At 49.8% G+C, this 27,643-nt stretch overlaps 3 protein-coding genes across 3 annotated transcripts; 1 reads left to right on the top strand and 2 right to left on the bottom strand.

The window, feature by feature from the left end:
* Positions 1-344: 344 nt before the first annotated feature.
* On the top strand, positions 345-11,544 carry LOC114589265 (uncharacterized). Its single transcript, XM_028715510.2, has 7 exons — positions 345-1,182; positions 2,962-3,045; positions 5,595-5,683; positions 7,996-8,181; positions 9,351-9,488; positions 9,942-10,134; positions 10,794-11,544. Exons 1-7 carry the CDS (start codon positions 405-407, stop codon positions 11,099-11,101), a joined length of 1,776 nt encoding a protein of 591 aa, XP_028571343.2. The 5' UTR covers positions 345-404; the 3' UTR covers positions 11,102-11,544.
* On the bottom strand, positions 8,473-20,434 carry TMEM235 (transmembrane protein 235). The gene is made up of 4 exons (XM_028715522.2): positions 19,932-20,434; positions 16,444-16,524; positions 14,746-14,883; positions 8,473-12,536 (listed from the first exon to the last, which is right to left on the bottom strand). The coding sequence occupies exons 1-4, from the start codon at positions 20,149-20,151 to the stop codon at positions 12,304-12,306; spliced, it is 672 nt and encodes a 223-aa protein (XP_028571355.2). The 5' UTR covers positions 20,152-20,434; the 3' UTR covers positions 8,473-12,303.
* Positions 20,435-22,882: 2,448 nt separating this feature from the next.
* BIRC5 (baculoviral IAP repeat containing 5) lies at positions 22,883-27,624 on the bottom strand. The gene is made up of 4 exons (XM_028715557.2): positions 27,464-27,624; positions 26,382-26,491; positions 24,218-24,335; positions 22,883-23,713 (listed from the first exon to the last, which is right to left on the bottom strand). Exons 1-4 carry the CDS (start codon positions 27,590-27,592, stop codon positions 23,630-23,632), a joined length of 441 nt encoding a protein of 146 aa, XP_028571390.2. The 5' UTR covers positions 27,593-27,624; the 3' UTR covers positions 22,883-23,629.
* Positions 27,625-27,643: the final 19 nt, after the last annotated feature.

Here is a 27,643-nt window from a genome sequence, read left to right on the forward strand (position 1 = left end):
GGCGTCGTCGAGGGGAGGAAAGGGTTGGGTTGGCTGGTGGGCGGGAGAGGAGGAGCAGGACCACTCTTTCCCCCCACCTCAACTGGAACTGTCCGTCCTATGGCTTCTCACAAATGCAGCTTCTCTCCTCCCCCATCCCGCACACGCTACCATGCCATTTCTAAACCGGACTATAACTCCCACCGGGACTATAACTCCCCAAACGCCACGCGAACGGGGCAGAGAAAGAACCCGGCGCACTTGCTGTATTCCGCACAGGGACTACAACTCCCAAAACTCTGTGGGAACAGGGCAGAGCGAAATCCCGGCGCCCGAAGCATCCTGGGAGTTGTAGTCTGGCTCCTTAGGGGAAGAGCGTGAAGCTTTGGACTCTGCCCAGTTTGTGCTGGGCGGAAGAAGCGGCGATGTCGCTGGTGCCGGCGCTGCAGACCGGGGGAGAAATGGCCAGGCGCGGAGGTCGTGCCCTCCTCGGCAAGGAGCTCCATGCCCGCATCTGCTCCTGCTGGGCTTCCGCTACTCCGCCTGCCACCAGCCACGGCGGGGAAGCCTATGCACCGAGCAGCTGCAAGGCTGGTTGCCCTAGGTTCAGCAGCGACTCCTGCCAGCCCGTTGGCTGGTGCAGGCAGCCAGGGGCTATTCTGTCTCGGTTTTCTCGCAGGCGGTGGGGCGTGGGCACCACCCTGGCGCCCTCTGGGCACGGTTACCGCTGCCGGATATCTAAAGCCTGCATGCATCAACTCAGACCGTGCCAGGGACTTGGTGCTTGCCTGGCCCTCCCACGCTGTTGGTACCAGGGTGTTGACACCTTTCTGAGCCAAAAGGGCCCGTGTCAGACCTTTTGCAGCAGCTTAGCCCACCCAAGCTCTACTCGCCAGTCGCTTAGTGCCAGCCTCAGGTCACCTTGGCTTATGAAGATCCTGTTAAGGACATACAGCCAGTCAGTCACTGTGCAACATTGTGCCAGTCTACCTTGGTGGCACACCAAGCAGCCGTCTTCTTCCCTTGTCCCTGCTCCAAGAGTGGGCAAGCATAGTTACCATGCCAGTTGCCCAGCAGGGACTGAGTGCCATGTGGTGGATCTGCGCAGTGACACTGTGACTCAGCCGAGCCCCAAGATGAGGCAAGCCATGGCCCAAGCAGAGGTGGGGGATGATGACTACGGGGAGGACCCCACGGTCAATGGTGAGTCTGGGTGAAAAGGGGCATCCCTGGGGTGGTAAGGCTCTGCAAAGGGCTCCATGCTGCCACAGGCTAGGGTGCAACTGTGCCTAATGCTTTGGAGCAAGGCTGCTCCTTTTCAAGACCCAGCTGTGAAAGCAGTGGCACTGTGAACGTCAGATATTTATTTTTGTGATTTGTTCTTTTTATTAAATTGGCATACTGCCCTTCATGGGACGCGGGTGGCGCTGTGGCTTAAACCACAGAGCCTAGGATTTGCCGATCAGAAGGTCGGCGGTTCGAATCCCCGCAACGGGGTGAGCTCCTGTTGCTCAGTCCCTTCTCCTGCCAACCTAGCAGTTTGAAAGCATATCAACGTGCAAGTAGATAAATAGGTACCGCTCCGGCGGGAAGGTAAACGGTGTTTCCGTGCGCTGCTCTGGTTCGCCAGAAGCGGCTTAGTCATGCTGACCACATGACCCGGAAGCTGTACACCAGCTCCCTCGGCCAATAAAGTGAGATGAGCGCCACAACACCAGAGTCGGTCACGACTGGACCTAATGGTCAGGAGTCCCTCCAGTGGCGTAGCGTGGGTTGTCAGCACCCGGGGCAAGGCAAGTAATTTGCGCCCCCTAACCCGTGGATTTGCGCCCCCTAACCTGTGAATTTGCCCTAACCCCAGATGTTGCGCCCGGTGGGGCCGGCCCCCCCTGCACCCCCCACGCTACGCCACTGGGTCCCTCTACCTTTACCTTTATACTGTCCTTCATCCAAAGATCACAAGGTGATTCACAACATAAAAATACAATACCTTCCAGGAAAAACGTTGCATTTGGAGGGGAGCAGATGGAAAGAGCCGCCCTGAATATTTTATGGAAAGACAGGCTCTACACCTGGATTTTGTTTATTGTCATATAATATATAGTTTCCTGTGGCTTTAAGGGCCCGTGTTGGCTGCTGGGTGTCTGTCTCCATGAAGAATTAATCTGAGCTGCATGGGTGATTTTAACGTGCCTAGTCTGCAAATGCTTGTGCCATAATAAAATTGTTAGCCTTTGAAGTGTCACAAGTCATTTTGCTGTTGTTTTTAAGAGACTACCCCTCTGGAAATTGCCCCAAACTTGTCTGAAAGGAGCTTGTTCATGGGAATAATATTCAGTCCACTTACGTTTTGCTTATGTTACTGGCTGAAATATTTGGGGGATGTATGTAAAATAATGGAACGCGGGTGGCGCTGTGGGTAAAACCTCAGCACCTAGGACTTGCTGATCGTCAGGTCGGCGGTTCGAATCCCCGCGGCGGGGTGCGCTCCCGTTGCTCGCGCCTGCCAACCTAGCAGTTCGAAAGCACCCCCAAGTGCAAGTAGATAAATAGGGACCGCTTACTAGCGGGAAGGTAAACGGTGTTTCCGTGTGCGGTTCTGGCTCGCCAGAGCAGCTTCGTCACGCTGGCCACGTGACCCAGAAGTGTCTGCAGACAGCGCTGGCTCCTGGCCTATAGAGTGAGATGAGCGCACAACCCTAGAGTCTGTCAAGACTGGTCCGTACGGGCAGGGGTACCTTTACCTTTATGTAAAATAAACCCATTGCCAAAACGTGATGATGATCATTATATATATTTTTTTTTTAAAAGTCAAGAGAGGCTTCAGCAACCTGGAGTAGGAGGTGTTAAAATTCAAATATCCTGATTCTGTGAACAGGCTCACAGTTGTGAACTTCTGACATCACACCCACACAGCCTATGCACTATCTGAAACTTGAGGGTGGCTTCTTCTTGTCCTTGTGTTCTTATTTCCCTCTTCAGAACTGCAGAGAGTAGTGGCTGATCTCCTTGGAATGGAAGGGGCTCTGTTTGTTCCCACAGCCACCATGGCGAACCTCATTGCTGGTAAGTCTTATAAGAAGCAATCGGAGCTGATTTCCCTTGCAGCCCCTCGTACCACCTTCCATCCTGTTCTGGGAGGTCCCCCAACTCTTTGGAGTTGATTGGGTGGGAGCGGTGCCATGGTGATCCCCTCTTCTCCCATTGGCAGATGCCTCCACTGGATCAGAGCCCTTATTTACACCAGGCATATAAATACATATGTGCTCTGCCTATAACTTTAATGCCCTCTGTTTTATTATTATGTAATTAAACCACAGAGCCTAGGACTTGCCGATCAGAAGGTCGGCGGTTCGAATCCCTGCGACGGGGTGAGCTCCCGTTGCTCGGTCCAGCTCCTGCCCACCTAGCAGTTCAAAAGCACGAAGTGCAAGTAGATAAATAGGTACCGCTCTGGCAGGAAGGTAAACAGCGTTTCCATGCGCTGCTCTGGTTCGCCAGAAGCGGCTTAGTCATGCTTGCCACATGACCTGGAAGCTGTACGCCGGCTCCCTCGGCCAATAAAGCGAGATGAGCGGCGCAACTGGACATGACTGGACCTAATGGTCAGGGGTCCTTTTACCTTTACCTAAGTCTCCTTGTAAGGGCTATGCCCTAAGACTCAGTCATAAAAAAACCCCACAAATAGCCCCACCTACCCCTGAATGAAGCAATCAGGAGAGAGAGTTTCATTTTGGGAATTATTCGAGTTCTGTTTTTATTATTTCAGTTATTATTTATAAAATCAATGGCAGGGACTTTGTGGCCCTCTAAATGTTGCAAGACTCCCAGTGTGGCATAACAGAATATTGGACTATGACCTGGGAGACCAGGGTTCAAATCCTCAGTCATGAATCTCACTGGGTGGCCTTGGGCCAGTCACCTTCTCTTAGCCTAACCTACCTCGCATGGTTGTTGTTAGGATGAAATAGGGAGGAGAACCACGTACACCACCTTGAGCCCGTGGGTCAGGGATGATGGGAGTTGTAGTTCAACACCTTCTGGAGGGCCACAGGGTTACCAGCATTGATAGCAGTACGGCGCCATCAGTGTCCAAGAAAAATATACACCCTCAACCGTCTGCCTAAGAGGCTTTCTCTAGCCTTAGAATTACTAGGCAAAACATTTTTGACTGTGAGATGAGAGCTCCTAACGGCTGCACTCTTAAAAGGTGCTGGAGAGATTGGAATAAGCGTTACTGACTGCTTCAGCTCAGGGATCTCCTAGCAGTGATGAAAACAGGCAGCCTGGTTAGCTCAGTTGGTTAGAGCATGGTGCTGATAGTTGCTAAGGTTGCAGGTTCGAGCCCCGTATGGGACAGCTGCATATTCCTGAATTGCAGTGGGTTGGACCTGAGGGTCCCTTCCAACTCTTTTGGTTGTTAGTCGTGTCCGACTCTTCGTGATCCCATGGACCAGAGCACGCCAGGCACTCCTGTCTTCCACTGCCTCCCGCAGTTTGGTCAAACTCATGCTGGTAGCCTCGAGAACACTGTCCAACCATCTCATCCTCCGTCGTCCCCTTCTCCTTGTGCCCTCCATCTTTCCCAGCATCAGGGTCTTTTCCAGGGAGTCTTCTCTTCTCATGAGGTGGCCAAAGTACTGGAGCCTCAGCTTCACGATCTGTCCTTCCAGTGAGCACTCAGGGCTGATTTCCTTCAGAATGGATCGGTTTGATCTTCTTGCAGCCCATGGGACTCTCAAGAGTCTCCTCCAGCACCATAATTCAAAAGCATCAATTCCTCAGTGATCAGCCTTCTTTATGGTCCAGCTCTCACTTCCATACATCACTACTGGGAAAACCATAGCTTTTACTATACGGACCTTTGTTGGCAAGGTGATGTCTCTGCTTTTTAAGATGCTGTCTAGGTTTGTCATTGCTTTTCTCCCAAGCAGGCATCTTTTAATTTCGTGACTGCTGTCACCATCTGCAGTGATCATGGAGCCCAAGAAAGTAAAACTCTACATAATATATTTGTGGAGAGGATAACTATGACAGATCATAGAATCATAGAGTTGGAATAGACCACAAGGGCCATCGAGTCCAACCCCCGGCCAAGCAGGAAACACCATCAGAGCACTCCTGACGTATGGTTGTCAAGCCTCTGCTTAAAGACCTCCAAAGAAGGAGACTCCACCACACTCCTTGGCAGCAAATTCCACTGTCGAACAGCTCTTACTGTCAGGAAGTTCTTCCTAATGTTTAGGTGTAATCTTCTTTCTTGTAGTTTGGATCCATTGCTCCGTGTCCGCTTCTCTGGAGCAGCAGAAAACAACCTTTCTCCCTCCTCTATATGACATCCTTTTATATATTTGAACATGGCTATCATATCACCCCTTAACCTCCTCTTCTCCAGGCTAAACATGCCCAGCTCCCTTAGCCGTTCCTCATAAGGCATTGTTTCCAGGCCTTTGACCATTTTGGTTGCCCTCCTCTGGACACGTTCCAGTTTGTCAGTGTCCTTCTTGAACTGTGGTTCATCCTCATTTTCTCTTGCCATCTGACTCTTAGTTCTGTGTTTCCCCTGTCCCCACTATAGACCCCCCAGTTCTCACCCTTGTCCTCTCTTACCATAGTCATGTGCCACTGTCGCCAGCGAGGGGCGCAGCTCATGCTTGGGAGGGAATCCCACATCCATGTGTTTGAGCACGGAGGGATTGCACAGGTAAGTGACGCTGGGAGGGGACCCTGAAGCACCTAACCCTAAACCCACTGTGCCTCTTTTTACCCATATTCAATCTCAAAAACGAGGAACCAGAGAAATGGCAAAGGTCATGTACTTACAGCTGCCAAGGCAAATGTGGTCACAGTCTCGCAAAGGGGCCAAGTAAAGCTGTCTAGGGCTTTGCTCAAACCTTGGCCAGAGGAGTGAGAAGCCTGGTGATGTGCTTCCCTCTAGTGGCCATTAGCACAAGCTGCATCCTTCTCTCCTTGGATAGTAACAGTTCCCGACTTCATGCACAAGTGTCTCTGTGCTCAGGTCAAAATAACATTGTGTGAAGATTGTTCCATTACTAAAGGACCAAATAGGAAACTGTCTTCCCCTTTCGTTCTAATGATTTGCCTTGTTACCTCCTATGATGTTTTGTCTTTTTTAGCTTGCATGTTATGCCTGCAAATACCTTCTCAGAACAGTCTTTTCCACTAAGCTTTTGAAACAAACTCACTGATCCACTGTTGAGAATTGGAGATTATAAGCACCTGGTGTCTTATTCTTAGAGCCCTGGATTTTCTCTGCTGGTAATTTAGAAGGAGCTGGAACCCTGGGCACAGGAGATTAAGCTAGGTGATGTTGATTCCTTCTAGGTATGGGATATTTATTGACTCCTCATGCCCCGCAACCCACCGACAGATGCTTTAGTGATTTGTCCCTTTGTTATATTTTGCAACGCTTCCATTGCTGCAATGCCAGTGCATGGGTTTTGAATTCAATTGATCCAACCAAGGGATTTCCCCCTTGTGAGTAGAAAGCTATTTGCGGTCCTTGCATGAATCAGTATTTACAGGAAGCTGCCTTGTGGATTCTAACACTTTCTGCATTATCAGCAGGTTGCCCCGTTTTCTGTTCTTCCATATGCTTAGCACGGATTGCTGTGTGTCTCTGGCACTCAGACCCTGAATCAGTGGTCCCAATGATCGCAGCAGGACTAAAATATATTTTAGAACCTAGACACAAGACTAACATACTATGACTTCTGCCTTTAGATATGAGCACAACACAACAACTGCAACACAACATTTTGGGTTGAGGTTGCTTGCACCTCCAAAACTACTACTTCTGTGTATTAATAAATTTATATAATCCCAAGCTCCAGTCTTCCTAATTTTCCAAAAGACTTATTGGCAGCACTTACCTCTGCCTCCTATCAGCTCCCCCCATAAGTCTCCTGCCCACCTAGGCAGCCCAAACACTCTGCCTTATAGTGCAAAGCCAGGCTTGTTTGCTCTGAATTAAGCCCCGCCTTGTTCAATGGCGATATAATTGCAGCTTTCGTTTTGCTTGATTAGGAAGCATCAGGATTTTTCTTGACCAATCAGTTCACCTTCTCAAAGGTTCTGAAGTGTCTGTTCCCTACTGTGATAAGAATTTTAAGGTCTTAGATATATAATAAATGTTTATAAATGTACCAGCCAAGCATGTACATAGATCAGCGCAGGAAGACCGATCTGAAACCATTTTTGATTCCCAAACTGACCAAATGTTTTGTCTGCAAGGTCAAAGGAAAATGGAAAAGCCTCCCCATTGACTTTTCCTTCACAAATCCTGTCTTAAGGGTATATCTGTGTCTGAAGAGGGTGAGCCTGTGACCTGGCTCAGGAACTAAGTATTTATCATTACAAAAGACCTGCCAGGCTCCCCAGGGTATCCAATCAAGTGAGCATTAATAGGTAACCTGTCAGATGAGATAAACAACACACTCAGATTTCTGCTGTAGACTGCTTTTTCTGTGATGTATGTATGATGTATGGAGGGGTGGTCTTGAGCTCCAGGGAGGGAATTTAAAATGTCTATATAAGGGCAGGCACACTTTTGTTCTGGGTTCCTCCTCCTTTCCTGCATGTGAGGGGAGCACCCTGTTGCAACAGATCAATAAAGATCAAGCTTACTAGCTGCTTTGCATCTCAATATTCTCTGGTTGGCCTCTGTTATTTTCTCCTATTTACATAGGGAACCTATGTAAGGACTCTATATGGGCTCTTGGATAAGGGAAAAGGGCAGATTTTTGTTTACAACACTACAAGACCAGATAGCTTCACTATCACAAACAACCAGGGGCCGTGGCTCATTCGGAGAGGTTGCATATGTGCTTGTGCCTTTCCATAAAGAACTTGGTTTTCAACAAAACTGGATACCGCATATTTACATTCGCCATAAACAGCATCGGAGTTAATGTAAAATCTTTTATCGGCATGAGGCATTTACCATGTACAGGCTTCGCCTGAGGCCACCCACCCACCCACTTTGTTCTCACCCAGGTGGCGGGAGTCCATTCAGAGGCACTACAGGACCTGCCCAACGGGACCATCAATCTGGATGAACTGGAGCAGAAGATCCAGCGGGCACACCAGAGCCAGTACCACCCCCGCCCTGAGCTCATTTGCCTCGAGAACACGCACAGCTCGGCCGGGGGAAGGGTGCTGCCCCTTAAGTACCTGCAAGAGGTGAGTACCATGAGTCATTCATCCAGACTCAACCCAACGGACTGGGAGAGCCTGGACAGCTCAGCAGGTTAGAGTGTGGTGCTGGTGATGCCAAGGTTGGAGGTTCAGTCCCCGTATAGGACAGCTGCGTATTCCTGCATTGCAGGGGGCTGAAGACGAGACGATCCTCAGTGTCACTTTCAACCCTACGATTCTCTGACTCTTTCAGAAAATTCAATAGTCTTTTCGTTGTGGTGGGTATTGTGAGCAATAGCTGTTGTGGTAGCAGTAATAACATTTTATTCATTCAAGTACTTTCAGCATTTGTATTTATTTATCAATATTTTTAATAGCTTTGTTTATTTATACAATAATTAAACGTTTTTTTTAAAAAAAATGTTGCAGTGTATCTCGACTCCACCCAAAATGCACGCATGTGTAATGGAGGGTGGAGGGTTTTCCCCCCACCCCCACTTTTCACCTTAATCCACACTTCCAGGATGCTTACAGTTGGCTTCCCCACCCTTATCTCGTTTCCTTCTCCCACTCCTACTGTCACCCTTAAGTTGGCACATCTACATTTGGTAAAGCCTTGGAAATTCATAGGTCCTTGTCAGGCCATTTTGGGAGGTTTTGGTCATACCTCTATACTTAGGGAGGGTATCTCTAGATATGTATCGACCCTATTTTAGCGGGTGGGGGGGGGCTCCTTGCTTTAAAAAAACTCTTTGCAACTGCACCAGGCACTGTACCACCCGTTTGTTATTCGGGGAAGTGATGATGATAAAGGAAGACCCCCAACTTAGCACCCCTTGGCTGGGCTCAAGGACACTGAGCAATCTCCTCTGATCATAGGAGCCTGCCCACCAGCAGTAACCCCAGATTGTCTTTTAGTTTTCTCGCAGAGCGGGGGCCCTGATCTCATGAGGCCCCTAGAGTACCACATAAAGTGGAACCTGCAATGCCCCTAAGAAAGGCCACCAGCTCTGGGACGTCTTCCCCTCTGCCTGTCGCAAGCCAGGCTTCCTCAACCTCGGCCCTCCAGATGCTTTGAGACTTCAATTCCCATCATCCCTGACCACTGCTCCTGCTAGCTAGGGATGATGGGAGTTGTAGGCCAAAAACACCTGGAGGACCGAGGTTGAGGAAGCCCGCTTTAAGTTGTTGGCTGAGCTCCATTCTCTACACAGGTGCACCAGGTAGCCCAGCGATACGGGCTGCGGATTCACATGGATGGCGCCAGGGTGCTTAACGCTGCCATGGCCTTGGGAGTGCCGCCGGCTCATATCTCGCAGCACTGCAACTCCATCTCCCTGTGCCTCTCGAAGGTAGGTGGTTTCTGCTGTGGCTCTGAACAGGGTGGATTTCGGGGAAGAGTGCAAGCACGGTACCTGCGAGGCTCACCTAACCGTGGGGACTTAGGAAGCTGAGCCAGACCGCTGCTCCATCCAGCTTAGTATTGCCTCCACGGACTGGCAGCGGCTCCCCAGGATTCCAAAAAGGGGTCCCTCCCAGCCTTACCTGGGGACTGAGCCTGAGACCATCCACCTGCAAAGCAGAACTGCAATCCTTCCCTGGCAACGTGTTTGAAACCTCTGCGATCCGTCCTTGGATTTGCAGCAGAAATCAGCAGGATTCAAACAAAGCTAGATAGAGGCTAGTGGAAGGGGCTGTGCAAGAGCTTCTCCACGCAGAGTCCCCAGATGGGGGGCCGAGAGGTTTGGGATTCTCCATAGCCTCCACACCGGCTAACCCCATCTTTTCTCTTTTCGATGACACAGGGTGTGGGAGCACCAGCCGGGGCACTTCTGGCTGGAAGCGGCGAGCTGATCGCCGAAGCCTGGCGCGTGCGGAAGCTCCTTGGGGGTGGGATGCGCCAGGCAGGGGTCCTGGCAGCCGCTGGCCTGGTTGGATTGAGCCGTGTGGAGGAGACGATGAAGAGGGATCATCACAATGCCAGACACTTCGCCCAAGGTGCCTGTTCTGTGAGGCTGAAGGAGGGATTGATAATGCCTAACCTCTGCTGGGGGGACGCGGGTGGCGCTGTGGATTAAACCGCAGAGCCTAGGACTTGCCGATCAGAAGGTCGGTGGTTCGAATCCCCACAACGGGGTGAGCTCCCGTTGCTCGGTCCCTGTTCCTGCCAACCTAGCAATTCGAAAGCACGTCAAGGTGCAAGTAGATAAATAGGTACTGCTCTGGCGGGAAGGTAAACGGCGTTTCCGTGTGCTGCTCTGGTTCGCCAGAAGCGGCTTAGTCATGCTGGCCACATGTCTGCGGACAAACGCCGGCTCCCTCGGCCTATAGAGCGAGATGAGCGCTGTAACCCCAGAGTCGTCCGCCACCAGGCCTAATGGTCAGGAGTACCTTTACCTTTACCCTCTGCTGGGCGATCGAGGCTCACCACCCCTTCGCTGACACAGGGTGCCCCCTTGAGCCAAGGCTCGGAGGGTAGATTTCTCCAGCTCCTCCTATGCTGGGGTCAGCTTTCAGTTCAGATTTCAGCAGGCCAGCCCTCCCTGTTAGTGGGTGAGGATCTCTCCCTATTCCCTATCCACCCACCCATTTATCCTGTGGTTCGATAACTTATCCCCGCTCGCCATTTTAAACCTCAAAGTGTTTTCCCTTTACAGGTGCCTTTGCCCTGGGCTCGCCTCTCTGCTCCGTAAACCCCGCCACCGTGGAGACCAACATCGTCATGGCAACCGTCTCGGCTCCCGGGCTGACCCCAGCCAAGCTGTGTGAGCTGATGGAGGCCATGAGTGAGGAGGAGGTGGCCGCCACAGGCCAAGCCGTCAGCGTGAGGCTTTTCCCGTGGGGCGAGCGTCGCCTGCGCGCCGTCTGGCACTGCGACGTCTCCCTCCGAGACACGCAGCTGGCTGAGGGCAAGTGGCGCTTTGTCCTGGACAAGTGGGAACAGCAAAGCGCCGGCGTACCCTGAAGCCAGTCTGGCGGGCTGGAAGCCAAGTTGGCGCGCAGGACGTCAGTCTGAAACAAGCCAGGGCGTGCCGAGAAGGCAAGCCTGTGATTGGTCAGCCCTGGCCTAGCTAAAGACGTGGTCCACATGGCTCCAGCCCTATATGGCTCTACAGAGGAGAGAAGCAAGCTTCAGCTTCCCAAGCCAGCTGCTATGGGGAAACAGCAGTGGGAGAGCCTGCCCGTTTCCAGGAGCGGCTCTGGCAGCCAACAGATTCTGTTGCCAGACCAAAGGAGCTGCGTCACTTCATGGCCTTGCAGGAAACGGTCCCAACATGGCTTCCACACACCCACCCCACAGCCTTCCTGCATCCTGAGGGAATGGGGAGGGAGCTTTGTTTCCCAGGGATGCTCTGCTCTTGTTCTGTTCAGGCTAAGGGATACCTGCCAGCTACGACCTGTAGCTTTTAAGAAAAGAGCTTGCTTTTTTATTTTTCTTCCTCCCTCCCATTCCCTTTTTCCTTGTGTGCCACGTCTTTTCGATTATAACCCTGCCTTATGACTGATTTCTGTAAGCTGCTCTGGGAGCATTTTTCCAGCTGTAGGAGAAGGGTAGAAATCCTTTGACTAAATAAATGGCACCTCTTCCTACCGGAGCCCTTTTTCATTCGAGAGGCCCCAGATGCATTGAGGAGGACCAGCAGAACGGTATGCTTGGAAGGGAAGGAGCATCAGCTATGCATACCAAGAAGGGAGAAGGAGCCATGGATCCTTCAGGTGTTGAGTTAGGACAGGGATGGGGAGCTAGTCCAGATGTTGCTGGACTACAGCTCCCATCACCCCAGGCCCATTGGCCATGCTGGCTGGGGCTGATGGAAACTGGAGTCCAGAAACATCTGGGTGGGTCACACAGGCCTCCTACCCTTGGCTGAGGAACAAGGCCCTAGCTGTTTCTCTTCCTCGGCTCTGCTTGCACACCAAGAGTTGAGTAATGAACCCAGCATGTAAGGATGGCAAGCGCTGCGCCTTATCGATGGGGGTCCCTCGCCCCTTCCACATGCATCCCTCAGCCTGGCACACCCACAAGCAGATCTTCGTAACACCTTGCGGTCCATGCAGGTTACGTCTTGTGGCTGCACGACAAGAGGGGGATCAGCAGCAGTGGAATTTTCACCCCAAGAAGGCCGATTGAGCAGAGTAGGGTTACGTCACAGCCCTGACCATGCATCAGATGAACACCGCACAGGCATCCGGCTTCAGGCGGAGCCCCCGAGCGGCCAGGAGAAGCAGGATGCCGGCCAACCCCTCGGTGCTGAAAGAGAGCCAGGCAAGGGCCAGGGACCAGCCAAAGGCGATGCGGACGTGCTCAAAGCGCTGCTGGTCAAACATGCGCACTGTCTCGGCGAAGGCTGCGCTGGAGTAGCAGATGTAGGTGCTGGTTCCCGACAGGGTCAGCAGTGCTGGGGGGAAGGGGAAAGGGGACGGGTCAGTGCCAGTCCTGTAGCAGACACTGCCCCCGACCAGGGCTCATGACATGCTGCTCCTAACCGTGATAACTCAAAGGAGCATCCCAGTAAGTTTCTGAGCACAATTCAAAGTGTTGGTGCTGACTTTTAAAGCCCTAAACAACCTCGGTCCAGTATACCTGAAGGAGCGTCTCCACCTCCATCGCTCGGCCCGAACACTGAGGTCCAGCACTGAGGGCCTTCTGGCGGTTCCCTCGCTGCGAGAAGCCAAGTTACAGGGAACCAGGCAGAGGGCCTTCTCGGTAGTGGCACCCGCCCTGTGGAACGCCCTCCCACCAGATGTCAAAGAGAAAAATAACTACCAAACTTTTAGAAGACATCTGAAGGCAGCCCTGTTTAGGGAAGCTTTTAATGTTTAATAGGTTATTGTATTTTAGTGTTTTGTTGGAAGCGCCCAGAGTGGCTGGGGAAACCCAGCCAGATGGGCGGGGTATAAATAATAAATTATTATTATTATTATTAGTCAGAGGCAGTAGGGTAAATATTATTGTTGCGAATCATCATCACAATTAAAATAGCTGGATTTATTCACATGATGGATGCTCCGAATAATATTGAATGATACAGTATTCTCATGTTTTTTTTAGTGGGGTGCGATTGAATCTATATGCAGATTTGGCTCATTAACCTGGGAAGGTAGCCCTAATAATTATAATGTTTATTATTTACACACCATCCACCTGGCTGGGCTTCCCCAGCCACTCTGGGCGGCTCCCAACAGAATATTAAAAACACAATAAAACATCAAACATTAAAAACTTCCCCAAACAGGGTTGCCTTCAGATGTCTTCTAAAAATCAGATAGTTGTTTATTTCCTTGACATCTGGTGGGAGGGTGTTCCACAGGGCGGGCCCCACTACAGAGAAGGCCCCTCTAGGAAAAGGATAACTCTTGATGCTAAGCCTCTGCTGCTTTCACATCACCTGACCCTTTTAATGGGAGAGGCCAGTGGCTGCATCTGGGACACCCTCATTTGTCCTACCACTGAGCTAGGGTTCCCCAACCTCCACATGTCTTGTAAGACAGAGCTGTGTTAACAATAAAACATCATCAGGAATCCAGTCTGCAGTCAGTTCTCGAACAAGTGGCATGAAGGATAGCAAGTAGAGATTAGCTTTTGTATCTACTTGACCACCCATGCCCACATGGGGCCTGCAAGGAGAGCAGTTCCACCAGCCAAAGAACTTTCCTTGTCCCAGTGTAAGTCAGCTTGGATCAAGTGTTAATCCCCGGCGCTTGCAAAGCAGAGATGAAGGACCTGTGGCCCTCCAGGTGTGCTTGGACTTCAGTTCCCATCTTAGTGGCTGGGGGCTGGCAAGAGTTGGAAACCAACAGGTGTTAGAATTCCTGCTCCGTGATTGCAGTCATGGGATTGTTGTCCATCACATGACAGTATATGTTTTGACTCCACAGAGTAGGAAGTGACGGAGATGGGATGTTTGTATTACTGTGTTCCGTTAAGTGGGACTGTTGTCCTTTGTTCTTTTTCTCTTTGCTGTCTGATGCTAGAGAGAGAGGGAGCCATGTTGCAGTGCTCCGTGTGTGTTTATATGTAAATAAAGTAGATTAGCCAAAATGCTGAGTTGCTGAGGTCTGTTACTCAAGCTGCGAAGACTGCGGATCCCTAAGTGTGCCGATGTCTGTTGGCATCGGTTGCTGTGATGTTCGGGCTGAAGAAAGCTTTTGAAGCTCCCGAACGATCGACTAGGAGGGAGAGAACATGCCAGTTGGGCATGTGTCTCTACCAGGGTCCCACTCGAGTGTAGGATGAGCTCCTAACATCAGGTCCCCCCATCCCTTCTGCAAAGGATTCTGGGTAGGCTCCTCTGCTGTTGTGAGCAGTCAAGAGTCCTGCTTTTTCTGCCTTCAAGGAAGGGGAAAGGCGGTGAGGACAGGTCAGGAGTCAATGATGAGACAATATGTGGTTCCCGTGGCACCAAGACCACAGCACACTCGTTTGCACCTTGGTCTCCCCTAGGGGCAGCTGTGACCTGATGGCACTAAGACAGAATCTGCTAAGTATTCCCTGAGAGCAAGTGTTTAATGACATTTTGCCATGTTGCGGGGGGGGGGGGGGGGGAGAGAGACTGATAAAGAAAGAAAACCTGGTTTCCCCCGCTCCAAAGACATAGCTTCACTCACCACCCAGCAGAAAATAGCAGCCTGTGAAGAGCAAAAGGCGGGAGCTCTGGACCAAGGAACCGATGACCCCACAGATCCAGCCAAAGACGATCAAGACGAGGCTGAGGGGCAGCAGGACCACAAAGGCTCGATGCATGGCTGGCAGAGAGACAGAAGAGGGGGACATCCAATGGAGGGGGAAAGCAGGATGGTGTATTAGAGAATAGGTGAGTGCAGCTTTACAGATGACCCTAGAGGTCACTGGGTCCAACCGCTGGGCAATCCAGGGACCCTATTGCTACAGCATCCCCGACAGGTGGCCATCCAGCTTCTGCTTTTTAAAAGCCTCTGATGGAGAGCCTCCCACCTTTTTGTTTCCTCCCCATGACATTTTATTTCAAGAAACGAATCGCCCCGCTCGCACCTCCAAAACAGTGCTCGTCTTCAACCATAATCTGATTTACAGAAGGGCCTCCAGCGATAAAGGCTGGGCTCACACTCCCGCTTACTGTGCACCTACTGCTTTTCCAGTGCTGGGTATTTAATCCATATTCACACATTATCTAAAACAGGCATTAATCCTGTTATAAAAGACCACTGTCGGATGCAGCTGTTTCTCAAACCAGCTTCACACAGATTAAAGTCCTTAAACTCTGCCTGATTGGTCTATGGCCAAGGTGTGGACACTTTTGCCTAAAGACGAAGGGGAGGGGGGACCAGCTTCACTGACCACTAAGGTGGCACAGTGAACACACTCTGAGACTCAACACCAGTGGTGCAACTCGAGGTGCCCCCAAATGACCACTCTTAAGTGTGGCAGATGATGGCAGCAAACAGGCCCAGCACCAGCACATGGGGCTCATCCTGGCCACCACACCATCCTTTATTGTTGTTGCTGCTGCTTTTATCATCATTAAAAACATTTTATAGCCAGGGGTGAGCTGAGAAGGCATGTACAGGGTTACAGATACTAATTTTATTATTTTTTTCTTTAAAAAAACTCGCGATCCATTTCTACCACAAAATGGGATTTATTCCCACTTAAATGTGTTCAGCAAATGCAAGCTCTGTATCATCCCTGTAGTCAAGGCGGTCCTATGACCCAAGTGAGTTTAAAATGTGAAGCTGTATATGCTCAGAGTGTATTTTCTTAAATTGGAGTTGGAGAATGTTTGCATTCCTTTTTAATTTGTTTGCTTTGCTCTAACATGGAGCAGTTGTAGAGCATGGAATAGTGATGGGAACAGAGAATATAAAGGTTGATTTTGTGCTTCATGACCGAACCCTGTTGGATGGGGCAAAAAGGCCTTCTAGTCCTAGTATCCTATTCTCACTGGATAAGCAGATGCTTATGAGAAGGCCACAAGTGCAGCAGGGCACTTACCACTTGTGATTCCCAGCAGCTGGGTTTTCAGAGGCATATGGCCTTCAACAGAGTGGACAGAACATTGCCATCATAGCTAGTGACCATTAGCAGCCTTTGTCTAATCCTCTTTAAAGCTGTCCGATTTGGTGGCCATCTCTACATCAGTCAATGTAATAATGCACACACAGCCATCTAAAAGGGTCCCCCCTATAGCCACGAAGCCCAGGGTCCAAAATTACCCAACTTCATCACGCCACCCCCACCCCAAGAACACACTTCCAAACTCCATCTTGCTATACAGAAATTCTCACCACCATCCAAAAGGCTGAGCCCACATTAGGCTGCCTACTCACATATAAGATGCTGGAGCGATGCGGGAACTTGCCAACTCTCTGTGCCGAATGGGTCTATCAGAGGCGTGCAGGCGTTCTGCCCTGGGGGGAAGTGACAAGGAGAGGAACAGCATCAAAGGATGATCAGAGATCCAGCCACAGTTTGCCATTCCAGAGTTTGCCATTCCAAAATGCTGCCTCCCACCTTCAGCAGTGCTAACCTAGACAGGACTCTTTACATCTCCAACACATAATATATCTGGGACCTTGAACAGACAAGAGAGGTGGAGCTAACTGGGTTGAGGTTGATTACCATGGGACTCCTCTTATTAAGCCCAGAGCCTTTCTTGTCAATAAGATGGGGTGGTGGGAGAGCACAGTGGTGGCTGGTGCCCATTGACACGGGTGGGGTGGTAGGCAGCGAGATCCACAGTAGATGGAGCCTGAGCCAATGACAAAATCAACTACCGTATTTTTCGCTCCATAAGACGCACCTGACCATAAGACGCACCTAGTTTTTAGAGGGGGAAAGCAAGAAAAAAAATATTCTGCACAGAGCATGTAAGCGGCTCTTGCTTTTCTTGCTTTAAACCCTTCCGTCCCTCCTCCCGCTTCGCTGAGAAGCCAGCAGAGCAAGCTGTGCAGCTCTCGCTGAAGCCAGCAGAGCAAGAGCGATAGCTGCGCAGCACCTCTTGTTCTGCTGGCTTCCCAGCAAAGCAGGATGAGGGATGAAAGGGAGCCCTTACAAGGGAGCGTTGAGCAGAGCCTGGCAGCAGCTCTTGCTGACTTTTCCAGGTGTGGGAAGGGACAGAGGGCAGCCCGTCAGTCCCTTCTCCCTTCTCGGGGAAAAGCCCCCAAAAGCTGCACACACGCTCCGTGCGGCTCTTTAAAGGGAGTGCTGAGCAGAGCCTCCTGCCTGCATTCGCTCCATAAGACACACACACATTTCCCCTTACTTTTTAGGAGGGAAAAGGTGCGTCTTATGGAGCAAAAAATACGGTAATTCTAGTTTTTGCCCCATCCTCTTACCTGCTGAGTTCTCCAAAGACAATGTAGACAGAGGAGGAGGAAGAAGCTAAAAGCCAGTACCATCCCCTGGACTGCCTGTAAGGAAAAAAGCCAAGGCAGGTGTGGCGCTGTCTGGGGGAAGTTGGTGGGGCAGGGCCCCCATTTGCCGTAAAGGACCAGTCTCCACTGGGTGAGCAAATCAAAGCAGCTGGCGGACCTGCCTCACACTCATTTCTCCCTATGACATTGCTGCCGCAGCAGCTCCTTCATTCCCCTCTCTGTTTTGTATCCATCCAAGGTACCTGAATTATCACTTTTTGGCAATGGAGGGGTAAGGCCTTGGGCTAGGAAGTGCACTCTTCAGGTGTGGGGTGGAAGTAGCAACTTGGAAAAATTCTGACGGTCTTCGCACAGCACATAATTATTTTTCTGCCTGTTTAAGTAATTGCAATGTGTTGTGCTGTGTGGTTTTTAATTTTAATTGTTTTTTTTAAAAAAACATTGCTTCTTCTATGTCTACAAGTTCAGGCTGCAATACAATAAAATGCCTACAGTATAAGAAAAAGAGGCAATAAAGATGCAGTCAAAGACCAGTATGAATGGGCCACCTGAATGAATCTCACGGACCACTGTTTGGGAGCCCTCGCTCTAAAGGCCTGGAGGACTTTGAACCTTCCCTTTCCTCCCAATAGGGCAAACTGGTGTTCATGTACAGCAGAGGATTCCACTGACCCAAAAGGTTCCAAAATCCCAGAACCAAACAGCTTGAGAATGACAGAAATTGAACTTGACAGAGAGGAAAATTCCAACCTCAGCTGTATGGTTGTAAATGTACTTCTGGACTGTTGCTATTTGTGGGTTGGATTCAAATCACATGCCAACCCATTCAGCCTGTGCAATTTAAGGGCAAATCAACACCATACATTTAAAGCACATGGCACACACACACACACACACACACACACACCTTCGCAAGAATCCCAGAAACTTTACTTTCCCCCTACGAAGCTACAATTCCCAACCCCATTAACGAACTATAGTTCCCGCAAAACTGACCTTTTGCGGCAAGGAAAGTGTGGGGTGGGGGAGTAGGACACACTGGAACATGGGAGTAGCCAGAATTTATTGGGGGGACGGGCTTTATGCGGGGGGCAATAACCGAGTTATCAGCGATGCAGTTGGTCAGTTAGTTAAGTATTTTTATTTATTTACTTGATTTGGGGGAGAGCAGCTGCCCCGCGCCCCCCGGCTACGTCCATGCACTGGAAAATGTGGAAAAACAACGGCTTGATTCAAGGACTCCCGCAAAAAAAATCAGGATGGCTGCTCGATAAACAGGTGGCTGGGAGCGACCTCCGAGAGAGCACAGCTCAGATGACAGCAGCTGGCTCTACTCCGCCCGCCCCCGGCTGTGATTTATTTAGCAGGGGGCACATCCACATGAGCCCAGAGGTGCATCAACACCCAGGGGTGTCAGAACTCCTGATGGGCGCCAGAGCGTGAAAGCGAACATTCGATGCGTCCCTCTGACATTTCATATCTTTGATGGAAGTTCAATCGGGTCTCTCTTTTGAACAGAGAGCTGAAGAAAGCGCTGCCTCTGCTTCCCCCTCCCCTTTCCTCCTCTCTGACACCCCAGCCCTCCTTTCTCTCCAGGAGGGCGGATTCTTGGCTGCAATCCAGTTCTTTCCTTCTTTAATCTCTTCCCCCCACCCTCACCCCTCGGCCCCAGCACAGAAAGTTATAAATGCGTGAAAATCCGTGAACGTTAAAGCACCACCGGGATGGCTGAAATTCTTCGATTGCCAGCAAAAAGGGATGGAACAATTCCAGCTCGCCTTCACCCTATACCAGGATACTGCGATTATAAGGCACCGGGATCCCTTCTCCCCACCCCCAAATGTATACACAAACCAGGGAGTACAGCTAGTTGCAGGTGAGCGTCGGGATAGCCTAGGTGGGGAGGAGAGCAGGGGCTTGGGGAAAGGGCAGCCAGAGCACCTGCTTTGCATGCAGATGGTCCCAGGATCAATGCACGGCATCTCCAGGGACGACGGTGAGAGAACTCCGTGAGAAAACCTCGAGAGCTGCTGCCAGCCAGTGTTGGCAATACTGACCTAGGCGGACTAGAAATGCAGCGTCCTATCTTCCTAAACAAACGGGTGAAGCAGAATCAAGACGTCTCCAGGACGCAGAGACTTGAGTAGGGCAGAGGAATGCCGGCTGCCTCAACTACTCACCACCAAGCGATCCATTTTGTGACCCGACGGCGATTCCTCCGTTAGCAGAAAGTTTTTTCACGACTACTGAAACCGGCAGATCCAAGCCTAAGCTCGTGTATAGGTTTTTATTTTTGTGGGGTGGGGGGCGCTCGACCCCCGACGCGATCCACTTTGGATCCCAGAAAAAGCACCCTCCCCTCCGGATCCCAGTGGCAAGGGAAGCGCGGGCTGCTCCCGTCGCGAACCCGAGGAAAGAAGGCGCGCGCGGCGCAGCCCTACCTTCGCAGAGGCGCCAGAGTCCGGAGTGGGAACTCAGCTGCTCGGCGTCCCCAGCGCTGCTGTTGGCCGAGTCCACGCTCACCAGGTACCAGTAATCGGTGCCCAGGGCCGCGGCCAAGAAGCCGAAGCTGAAGAGCCCGCTGAGCGCCGCGCCCAGGCAGAGCGCGCCGGGAGGCACCACCGCCAGGGCCCGGCGGCAGCCGCAGCACCTCGCCACCATCCCGCCGCCGCCCGCCGCCGCCGCTGCTGCCTCTGGCGGCGGACACGTGGAGAGAAACAGCGGCAGCCGAGCGGGAGACTCTCCCTTTCTCACTGCAACGCTCCGGGGAGGGGGCGAGGGAGAGAGTCAGGTGGAAACGCGCGCGCGCCCCCCAAGCCGCGTCTTCGCGGGGGTTGGGGGCGAAGCCAGCGGGTACTTGCGCCCCAAATTGGAGCGACCGCAAAAAGCCACCCTGCCAGCAGCAAGCTTCAAAGGCTCCCTTCGAGGAAGCTGCGATCCTCTTTCCAATTAAGTCGTGCCTCTTGTCCCTTAGAGGGCGCCTCTCATCATCCCGCCATTCTGAGAGCAGGGAGGGCGACTTTCCCCCGTGTTTGCTTTCCCGCTCAGGAAAGCGCGCGCGCGGCCCCGGCTGGACTTGCAGCTCCTCTGGTGAGCGAGGTTTAAACCAGAAGCAGGCGCTCCTTCTTGGACGGATGCCTGGAAGACCCCGAGGTCTCATCCTTTCCTTCCCCTGCAGAGACCAGCCACGTCCCTCAGCCTTGCTTCTCAAAAGAGCCGGTCTACTACATCTCCTAGCTGCATGGGAGAGCGCTGCTTTCCTTGCAAAAGGCCCCCAGGTTGAGGCTATGAGAGGATGGGAGAGCAGCTGCTAGTCGGTGCAGGCAATACTGGTCTAGGTGGGCTAATGGCCCTACTCCTATGGTTCCCTCGGCCCCCCGCCCCCGCCTCAGGAGCCCCCAACTGGAGTGGATTTCAGAATGAAAGAGGCAAGCCACCGTGCTTAAAGAGGTGCTGCTTGTTACTCCTTTGGTTTTTTGCCTGCCCTTCTGCCAAGGCACCAGAGAAGGCCTTCCCCCTCCATTCCTAGGCACTCACAACAAGACTGTGAGGCAGGCTGAGAGTGACTGGCGAGCTTCATGGCTAACATAAATGAGAACCTGCAACCAACACAGACTCTCATTTAAGAGCTAAGCTGGGCGTTGAAAACAAACAACGCCTAGACAGAGCTCTGATAGTAAGTCAAAATAATAAGAGACAGCTGGGGAAAGAGCTTTTGATGAGTATAAGGGTTTTTTTGTACAGCGGGTGGGGTCAGTGGCGTAGCGTGGGGGGTGCAGGGGGGGCCGGCCGCACCAGGCGCAACATCTGGGGTTAGGGCAAATCCACAGGTTAGGGGGCGCAAATCCATGGGTTAGGGGGCGCAAATCCATGGGTTAGGGGGCGCAAATCCATGGGTTAGGGGGCGCAAATTACTTGCCTTGCCCCGGGTGCTGACAACCCACGCTACGCCACTGGGTGGGGTTAGTAAGCGACAATACCATCAGCTTTGGAGTTAACACAGAATGTGAAGACGTTGGATATCGTTAAGTGACCTAGTGGTAAGCTTTATGTTCGCCAACATTTTTTTATTTTAAATTGTTAATTGTAGAGCTGTCAGTTAAAGTGTTGTTGGCACCTGTCTCTCTCTAGAGACAATCGCAAGCCTGGGCAGTGCGTATGGAGGTCCTGGGCTGTCCAGACAAGACCTCCCCCCCCTCAGCGTCTCTGATGTAGTCCAAAGGAAAACAGAGCAATACATTTGGCACCAGCTTGGCTGCCGGTGTTGCTGGAAGGAGACATGCAAGGCACCATACAACCGTCCTAGGGAATACACTCCGGATTTGTGTAGGGTTTCCTCCTTAGCCCACAGGTTTTCAACCTTTTTGGGTCCACAGCTCCCTTGACCAACTGCATTCTTTCTGCAGCACCCCTATGGGGCTCAGAAGCCCAGTTATGTCACCCTTGCCTGCAGAGCCAGCAGCCTCTCACCCCTTTTTGAACACCCTCCTTGTGGTGTTCCCTCAGCCTTCTCTCTTTTCCTTGGGAGTCTTCTGGGCAGTCGCTGCCTCTGGTCTCTGAGCTGCACCCCCTGTCCCAAAGAGAGGTGCCCCCTCACGCTGCCCCACAGGGGCCTGGGAAGCATCCCATGGCCAGCTCCCAAGGAACCATTCACTTGAGGAGCTTGTAGCCAGGGCTGCTGCAACAAACAGCTGTGCGAGCCTTTGGGAGGCAGAGATGTGAGGGCATCAGAGGAAGGAGGTAAGGTAAGGTAAGATGCGAACCAAAACACCTCAAAACTATTTACTTTTTTAAAAAATATATATATTTTCGATTTCAGGAGACTTTTGAAGGACTATAGTGACTGCTGGACAAATTCATATGTATGCAATACTTGTAATATGCAATGATAGCACTGTAAGTTTTTTAAAAATGAAGAAAAAAGAAAATCATTAGTCCTGGTGGCCCCAATGAAAACATCTGCAAATGTATTGGATCCATTAGTGTGAAGATTCCAATTTAAGTGCAAATCATTCTCTTTTCAGTTGTGTTTGTGCATAAAAATCATGTTACAAGTAAAAACAGAACAAGGTGTGCATGGCAAAGGAGAAGTGCACATCACACTTCATTTCTTGAAAACACAGACTTTATTTTTCTGTATTAAAATTGTTATGGATTTTGTAATTTTATATATATAACATAAGATTATAATCACAGCATTTTTTGTGTAATTCATTCTTGTGCCTATGGGGGAATAAGTGCAAATGAATAAAAAAAACCACCAGTAGGACTGTACTGCACATCCTTTTTAGGCACCTTCTCTGTCATGACCATTTTGAGTTAAAACTACCAGATTTGCATACCATATATTTGGTACTCCCTGCCCCCGCCTCATCCTAATAATTCACAGTAATGATGTTTTCACTGAGCTTTTTAATATGACATTAACATTACTATGACATTCCAGTTAAATTAGACTACCTTAGTGAATCTATATATTTGGCATTATTGTCCTAATGTGCAGGATAACCCACAGAAATCAGTGGAGAGCTGCAGATATCTTCATTCAGCCCTTAAGTGCAACTTGACCAGAGCCACAGGTGTGAATGTAGGAACGCAGTCGAGAGGTCTTTGGGTCTTGTCCAAGTTCCAAACAGCCCTGCCTCAGGAGCTACCACAGCATAGTACTGTGATCCTAACCATATTAGGGAAGACACACTTGGGACTTGCTTATGAGTAAACAGACAGAGGTTGATGGGCTTTTTCTCGTTGTAATGCACCCTCCCCCCATAAAAAAACACCCCAGAAATTTTGTTCAGTGGCTGTTGGAACAGAACAAGGGTGGGTGTTTGAAGAGAAAAAGATAGTTTGGCTGCTGCTGCTGGGTGTAAGAAGTCTGCTGAGGAGCTGAAATTGAGCATTTAGGGTCAGTTTGTTTTGTTCATATACAGCAGTTGCAAAGAGAAGGTATTTTGTAAACATAGGAGAATGCTTCCCCTCCCCTCCACCGGCAGACTGCAAACCAACGTTTCACTTTCTATTCATATTACATGTTTTGCTAGAGGAAGGGAGGCGAATGTTTACTTCGCCAGAAAATTAAAGGGACTGATTGGCATGTTTAAGCCTCATTGTATTCAATGGAGATAGTACACTGGGAACATTACATACGCAACAATTCAATTGCATTACGCGTCTTCTCAGCACGTTTTTCCAAGTCGTTAATTTTCTGGTTAATTTCCTTTCTCTAGGAGAAAAACAGAAAGGAAGTCCTGTTAGTAACTAATGAAAAGGAAAGTGTTTGAGCTGTAAAGTGGAATACAAGAGGAGGGCTTTGCTGCAGGTAGGGGGTGGGCAGTGGCTATTCACTTTGAGAAGCAAGCAGGAAAACCATACAACAGCAGGGAAAGCCAAACTGATCTCACAGTTGCAGCCAAACCAGTGAAGAACACTATCTTCAAATCAAGGCGGTTCTATGGGCAAGAGACTGTGTATGATCTGGTGTGGAGGAGGGTGGGGTTCTAAATGACCATTTTGAAACTGTAGGGCAAGGTTTCCCAAACTTGAGTCCCCAGCTGTTTTTGAACTACAGTCCCCATATTCCCTGACCCCTGGTCCTGATAGCTAGGGATGATGGAAGTTGTAGTCCAAAAACTGCTAGAGACACAATTTTGGCAAGCACTGTTGTAGGGAGAACAGGAGAGCAGGAAAAGCTTGAGTACATTCACAGCTCCCTGCAAACCATACTTACGACCAAGGCCTTCATTCTCTCCTTGCAAAGTCTCATAAACTCTTGCAGTGTCAAGTCCTTAATATCTTTCTGGAGAGCCAGAAATGCACAGTTGGGAGAGTGTTTCCGGTGCTCTTCCCTAGAAAGAAGGACAAACTATATTAGCACAATGGTTCATAAAGGATAAGGCAGACCTCTCTAGGGTTCAGAGTGAAGAGCTACTAAGAGATTTAAAACTTTTTACAAATCTTGCAGGGATAAAGGTAGCATATGTGAGGCCAACATTTACACGGATTTAGAGGCTTTAACTCATGGGTAGGCAAACTAAGGCCTGGGGGCTGGATCCAGCCCAATCACCTTCTAAATCTGGTCCGCGGACGGTCCGGGAATCAGCATGTTTTGACATGAGTGGAATGTGTGCTTTTATTTAAAATGCATCTCTGGGTTATTTGTGGGGCATAGGAATTCGTTCATTTTTTCCCTCCAAAATATAGTCCGGCCCCCCACAAGATCTGAGGGACAGTGGACAAGCCCCCTGCTGAAAAAGTTTGCTCACCCCTAAATTCAGCTACTGAAACTGCCTTTCTCTTGAAGACGTTAAATGTTTACGCTGCTCAGTTTACAACCACTTGATGTCATGTGCCAGCTTTACATTCAGCAGTGGATTGCACAGCACCAGCTGGTCTTGTAATAACTTCTGAAATAACATATCTGATCTCCTGAATTAAAGTAGAATAGATGACATCCCTCCTCACTCCCTAGGCTTTCCACCAAATTTTTGAATTGTTCAATTTTTCTGTGAAAATTAGGGCAATTTGTGTAGGAAAATTTTCTCGTGCCATAGAGAGTAATCTAATCTAGCATGCTTCTTTTACTTGTAAACAAAGGCAGAAACATTGAAAGTGTCAAGCTTCCCTAATATTTAGTTGCTACTGGCATCCATTCATTGATACTAATGAAACAGAACCTTTTCCAAGGGTGGGCGGGCGGCAAATCAGTAGAAAATTTACTACCCCACCACTGGTCCAGTATAGGATGCTTGTTCTAAGTCTCTAGGTTAGGCCTGCTTCAAAGCAAATCACTTGCTGCCAATATGGACACAGAACTTTCTCACTGTTTTAACCTGTCCCTGTCCCTTTACCTAAGGGCAAGGTGTTATGCTGCTGTTTGTTTTTTGTATGCGCAGGGCAGACATTTTATATTTGGAAGTAGATAATCTAAATTTGGGGGGAGGTTGGGAAAGTGATCAAGCAAATTCATTTGCAGATGAAGCTCAGATAGCTATTTTTAGTGCCTTGATATGCACTTCAGAGGAAGGAGCTGGGTTTTAATAGTGGCATCTAAGTGAGAAACGACTTACATGGCCAGGAAGGTGGGGCTGCACTGGAGAGAACTGCTATATGAGCCAGCAAAAGAACTGGGAGACGCTGCAAAGCCGATGAGAGACACATTTAGCTGTGTGCTGTACTGGAAGTTGGGGGTTTCCTAGTAACAGAATGGGGAAGCAAGATCTTTTGGGGTATTAATGCTTTGAGACCCTCCACCCTATGCTTAGGTTTTTAAATAAATGTGTAAATAAAACCATGACTCCACTGATCTCATTCCAAGGAAACCTGGGTAAGCACTGGAACCCTTGGGAGTGTCTCACTGCTCAAAGATTGGAGTGGCGTGCATCACCAGACACAGCTATGCAGGCAGTTTTCAGACACACCTGCCTTTGAGGCTAGTCAATAGAGAGCCCTTATTAGCATTACTGGCTTGCAGAGCAGCCAGGGGAATTTGGCCTGATTAGTGTTGTGCAGTGTGGCATCAGGAACATGGAACAGAATTAATATTCACTCTTTGCAAATGCAGTCCACACCATACTGCATAATCTAACCACCTGCTTAAATGTAGCCAGATGTTCAAAGATCAAATAAACTAGATAAATGTAACCTGCCTATGATAAGTGGTCTCACTGGGTCTTAAGTAGCCATATTGGGCTTTTGGCAAAGGGAAAGATGGAAGATGTGGACAAACCATCTAAATTACTTGTACCCTATTTTAAGCTTGCAGATTTGCTTCCTTCATCCCTGTAGTATCTGTGAAACATCATGTTCTGTCTTAATAAAAAGGCAGATATGTCTATGCCGAGCACTTATTTGGAGGCACTGCAAGTCAGCAGATCCAACAACAAAATACTTACATAGGGTCATCATCCGGCTCCCATCCCTCCAGCTCCTTAAAACATATGAAGCACTGGGCCACGTCGGGTGCATTGTCACTAGGACAGTGAACAAATCCAGCTTCTGCCATCTGGGAAGAGAGAGGGGAGGAAAGTTGTTCAACAACTGTACATTCAACAATCACACATCCAAAGAGTTAGGGTGAGCAGTGAGGTAGGCAAGTTTGCTGCTGATACTAAATTGCTCAGGGTAGTTAAAACTAAAAGGGATTGTGAAGTCCAGTGGTACCTCTGGTTACATACTTAAATTCGTTCTGGAGGTCCGTTCTTAACCTAAAACCGTTTTTAATCCGAGGTACCACTTTAGCTAATGGGCCTTCCTGCTGCCGCTGTGCGATTTCTGTTCTCACCCTGAGGTAGAGTTCTTAACCCGAGGTACTACTTACGGGTTAGCGGAGTCTGTAACCCAAAGTGCTTATAACCCGAGGTGTTTGAAACCCGAGGTACCACTGTACTCCAAAAGGGTCTCCCCAAACTGAGTGAATAAGCAGCAAAGTGGGAAACGCAAATTCAGTTTAAGCAAGTGTAAAGAGCTGCACATTAGGGGCAAAAATTATATGTATTTCACGGGGTCCAGAGTGGTAGTGACTGACCAGGAACAAGACCTTGGGCTATAGAGGATAATCTGATGAAGGTGTTGACCCAGTGTGTGATAGCTGTGGAAAGACAAATGCCAAGCTAGGGATCATTAGGAAAATAAATCAAATTGAATTAAAAATAAAGCTGTCAATATCAAAATACTGTTTTCCAAATTGAAGGTGCAACCACACTTGGAATACTGTTTACAGTTCTGATGGTCTTGCCTCAAAAAGGATATTGAACAGCTGGAAACGGTCCAGAAAAGGGAAACCAAAATGATCAAGAGGGTGGAGCAACCTCCCTGATAGGGAAGGTCACTTTGGGGGATTTTTAGTTTAGTAGAGAAAAGGCAACCAAAAGGAGACATGATAAAAGTGTGTAAAATTATGGATGGAGTGCAGGAAGTAGATGAGGAGGCAAAGTACTTAGGAGGCAAGCTGGCTGGGAGAAATGGGTTCCCTCACCCGGTCTGGAGTGCATGAGCAGTCGGAGGCAAAGGGCCACTGGTCGAAAGTGGCGACTCGGTGCTCCTTCAGAAACTCCTCGAATCCCGGCCGAACTTGCGGACCCGCAGAAGCAGCTTCCGCCTCCATTCCTGCCACGTTCAAAACACCGCGGTCAGAGCAACGGCCGAGCAAAGGATG

This window comes from Podarcis muralis, chromosome 2, assembly GCF_964188315.1.
Source record: "Podarcis muralis chromosome 2, rPodMur119.hap1.1, whole genome shotgun sequence".
In the NCBI taxonomy this organism is placed as follows: Eukaryota; Metazoa; Chordata; class Lepidosauria; order Squamata; family Lacertidae; genus Podarcis; species Podarcis muralis.

Coding starts and splice junctions, on each gene's coding strand:
- BIRC5 (XM_028715557.2), bottom strand. CDS start 27,592: ATGGAGGCGGAAGCTGCTTCTGCGGGTCCGCAAGTTCGGCCGGGATTC. Junction 24,336..26,381: donor GAGCCGGATGATGACCCTAT/GTAAGTATTTTG, acceptor CCTTCTTTCTAG/GGAAGAGCACCGGAAACACT. Junction 23,714..24,217: donor AGAGAATGAAGGCCTTGGTC/GTAAGTATGGTT, acceptor TTTTTCTCCTAG/AGAAAGGAAATTAACCAGAA.
- TMEM235 (XM_028715522.2), bottom strand. CDS start 20,151: ATGGTGGCGAGGTGCTGCGGCTGCCGCCGGGCCCTGGCGGTGGTGCCT. Junction 16,525..19,931: donor ACTCTGGCGCCTCTGCGAAG/GTAGGGCTGCGC, acceptor ACTTCCCCCCAG/GGCAGAACGCCTGCACGCCT. Junction 12,537..14,745: donor CTGCTATTTTCTGCTGGGTG/GTGAGTGAAGCT, acceptor CCTTCCCCCCAG/CACTGCTGACCCTGTCGGGA.
- LOC114589265 (XM_028715510.2), top strand. CDS start 405: ATGTCGCTGGTGCCGGCGCTGCAGACCGGGGGAGAAATGGCCAGGCGC. Junction 3,046..5,594: donor CATGGCGAACCTCATTGCTG/GTAAGTCTTATA, acceptor CTCTTACCATAG/TCATGTGCCACTGTCGCCAG. Junction 9,489..9,941: donor TCTCCCTGTGCCTCTCGAAG/GTAGGTGGTTTC, acceptor TCGATGACACAG/GGTGTGGGAGCACCAGCCGG.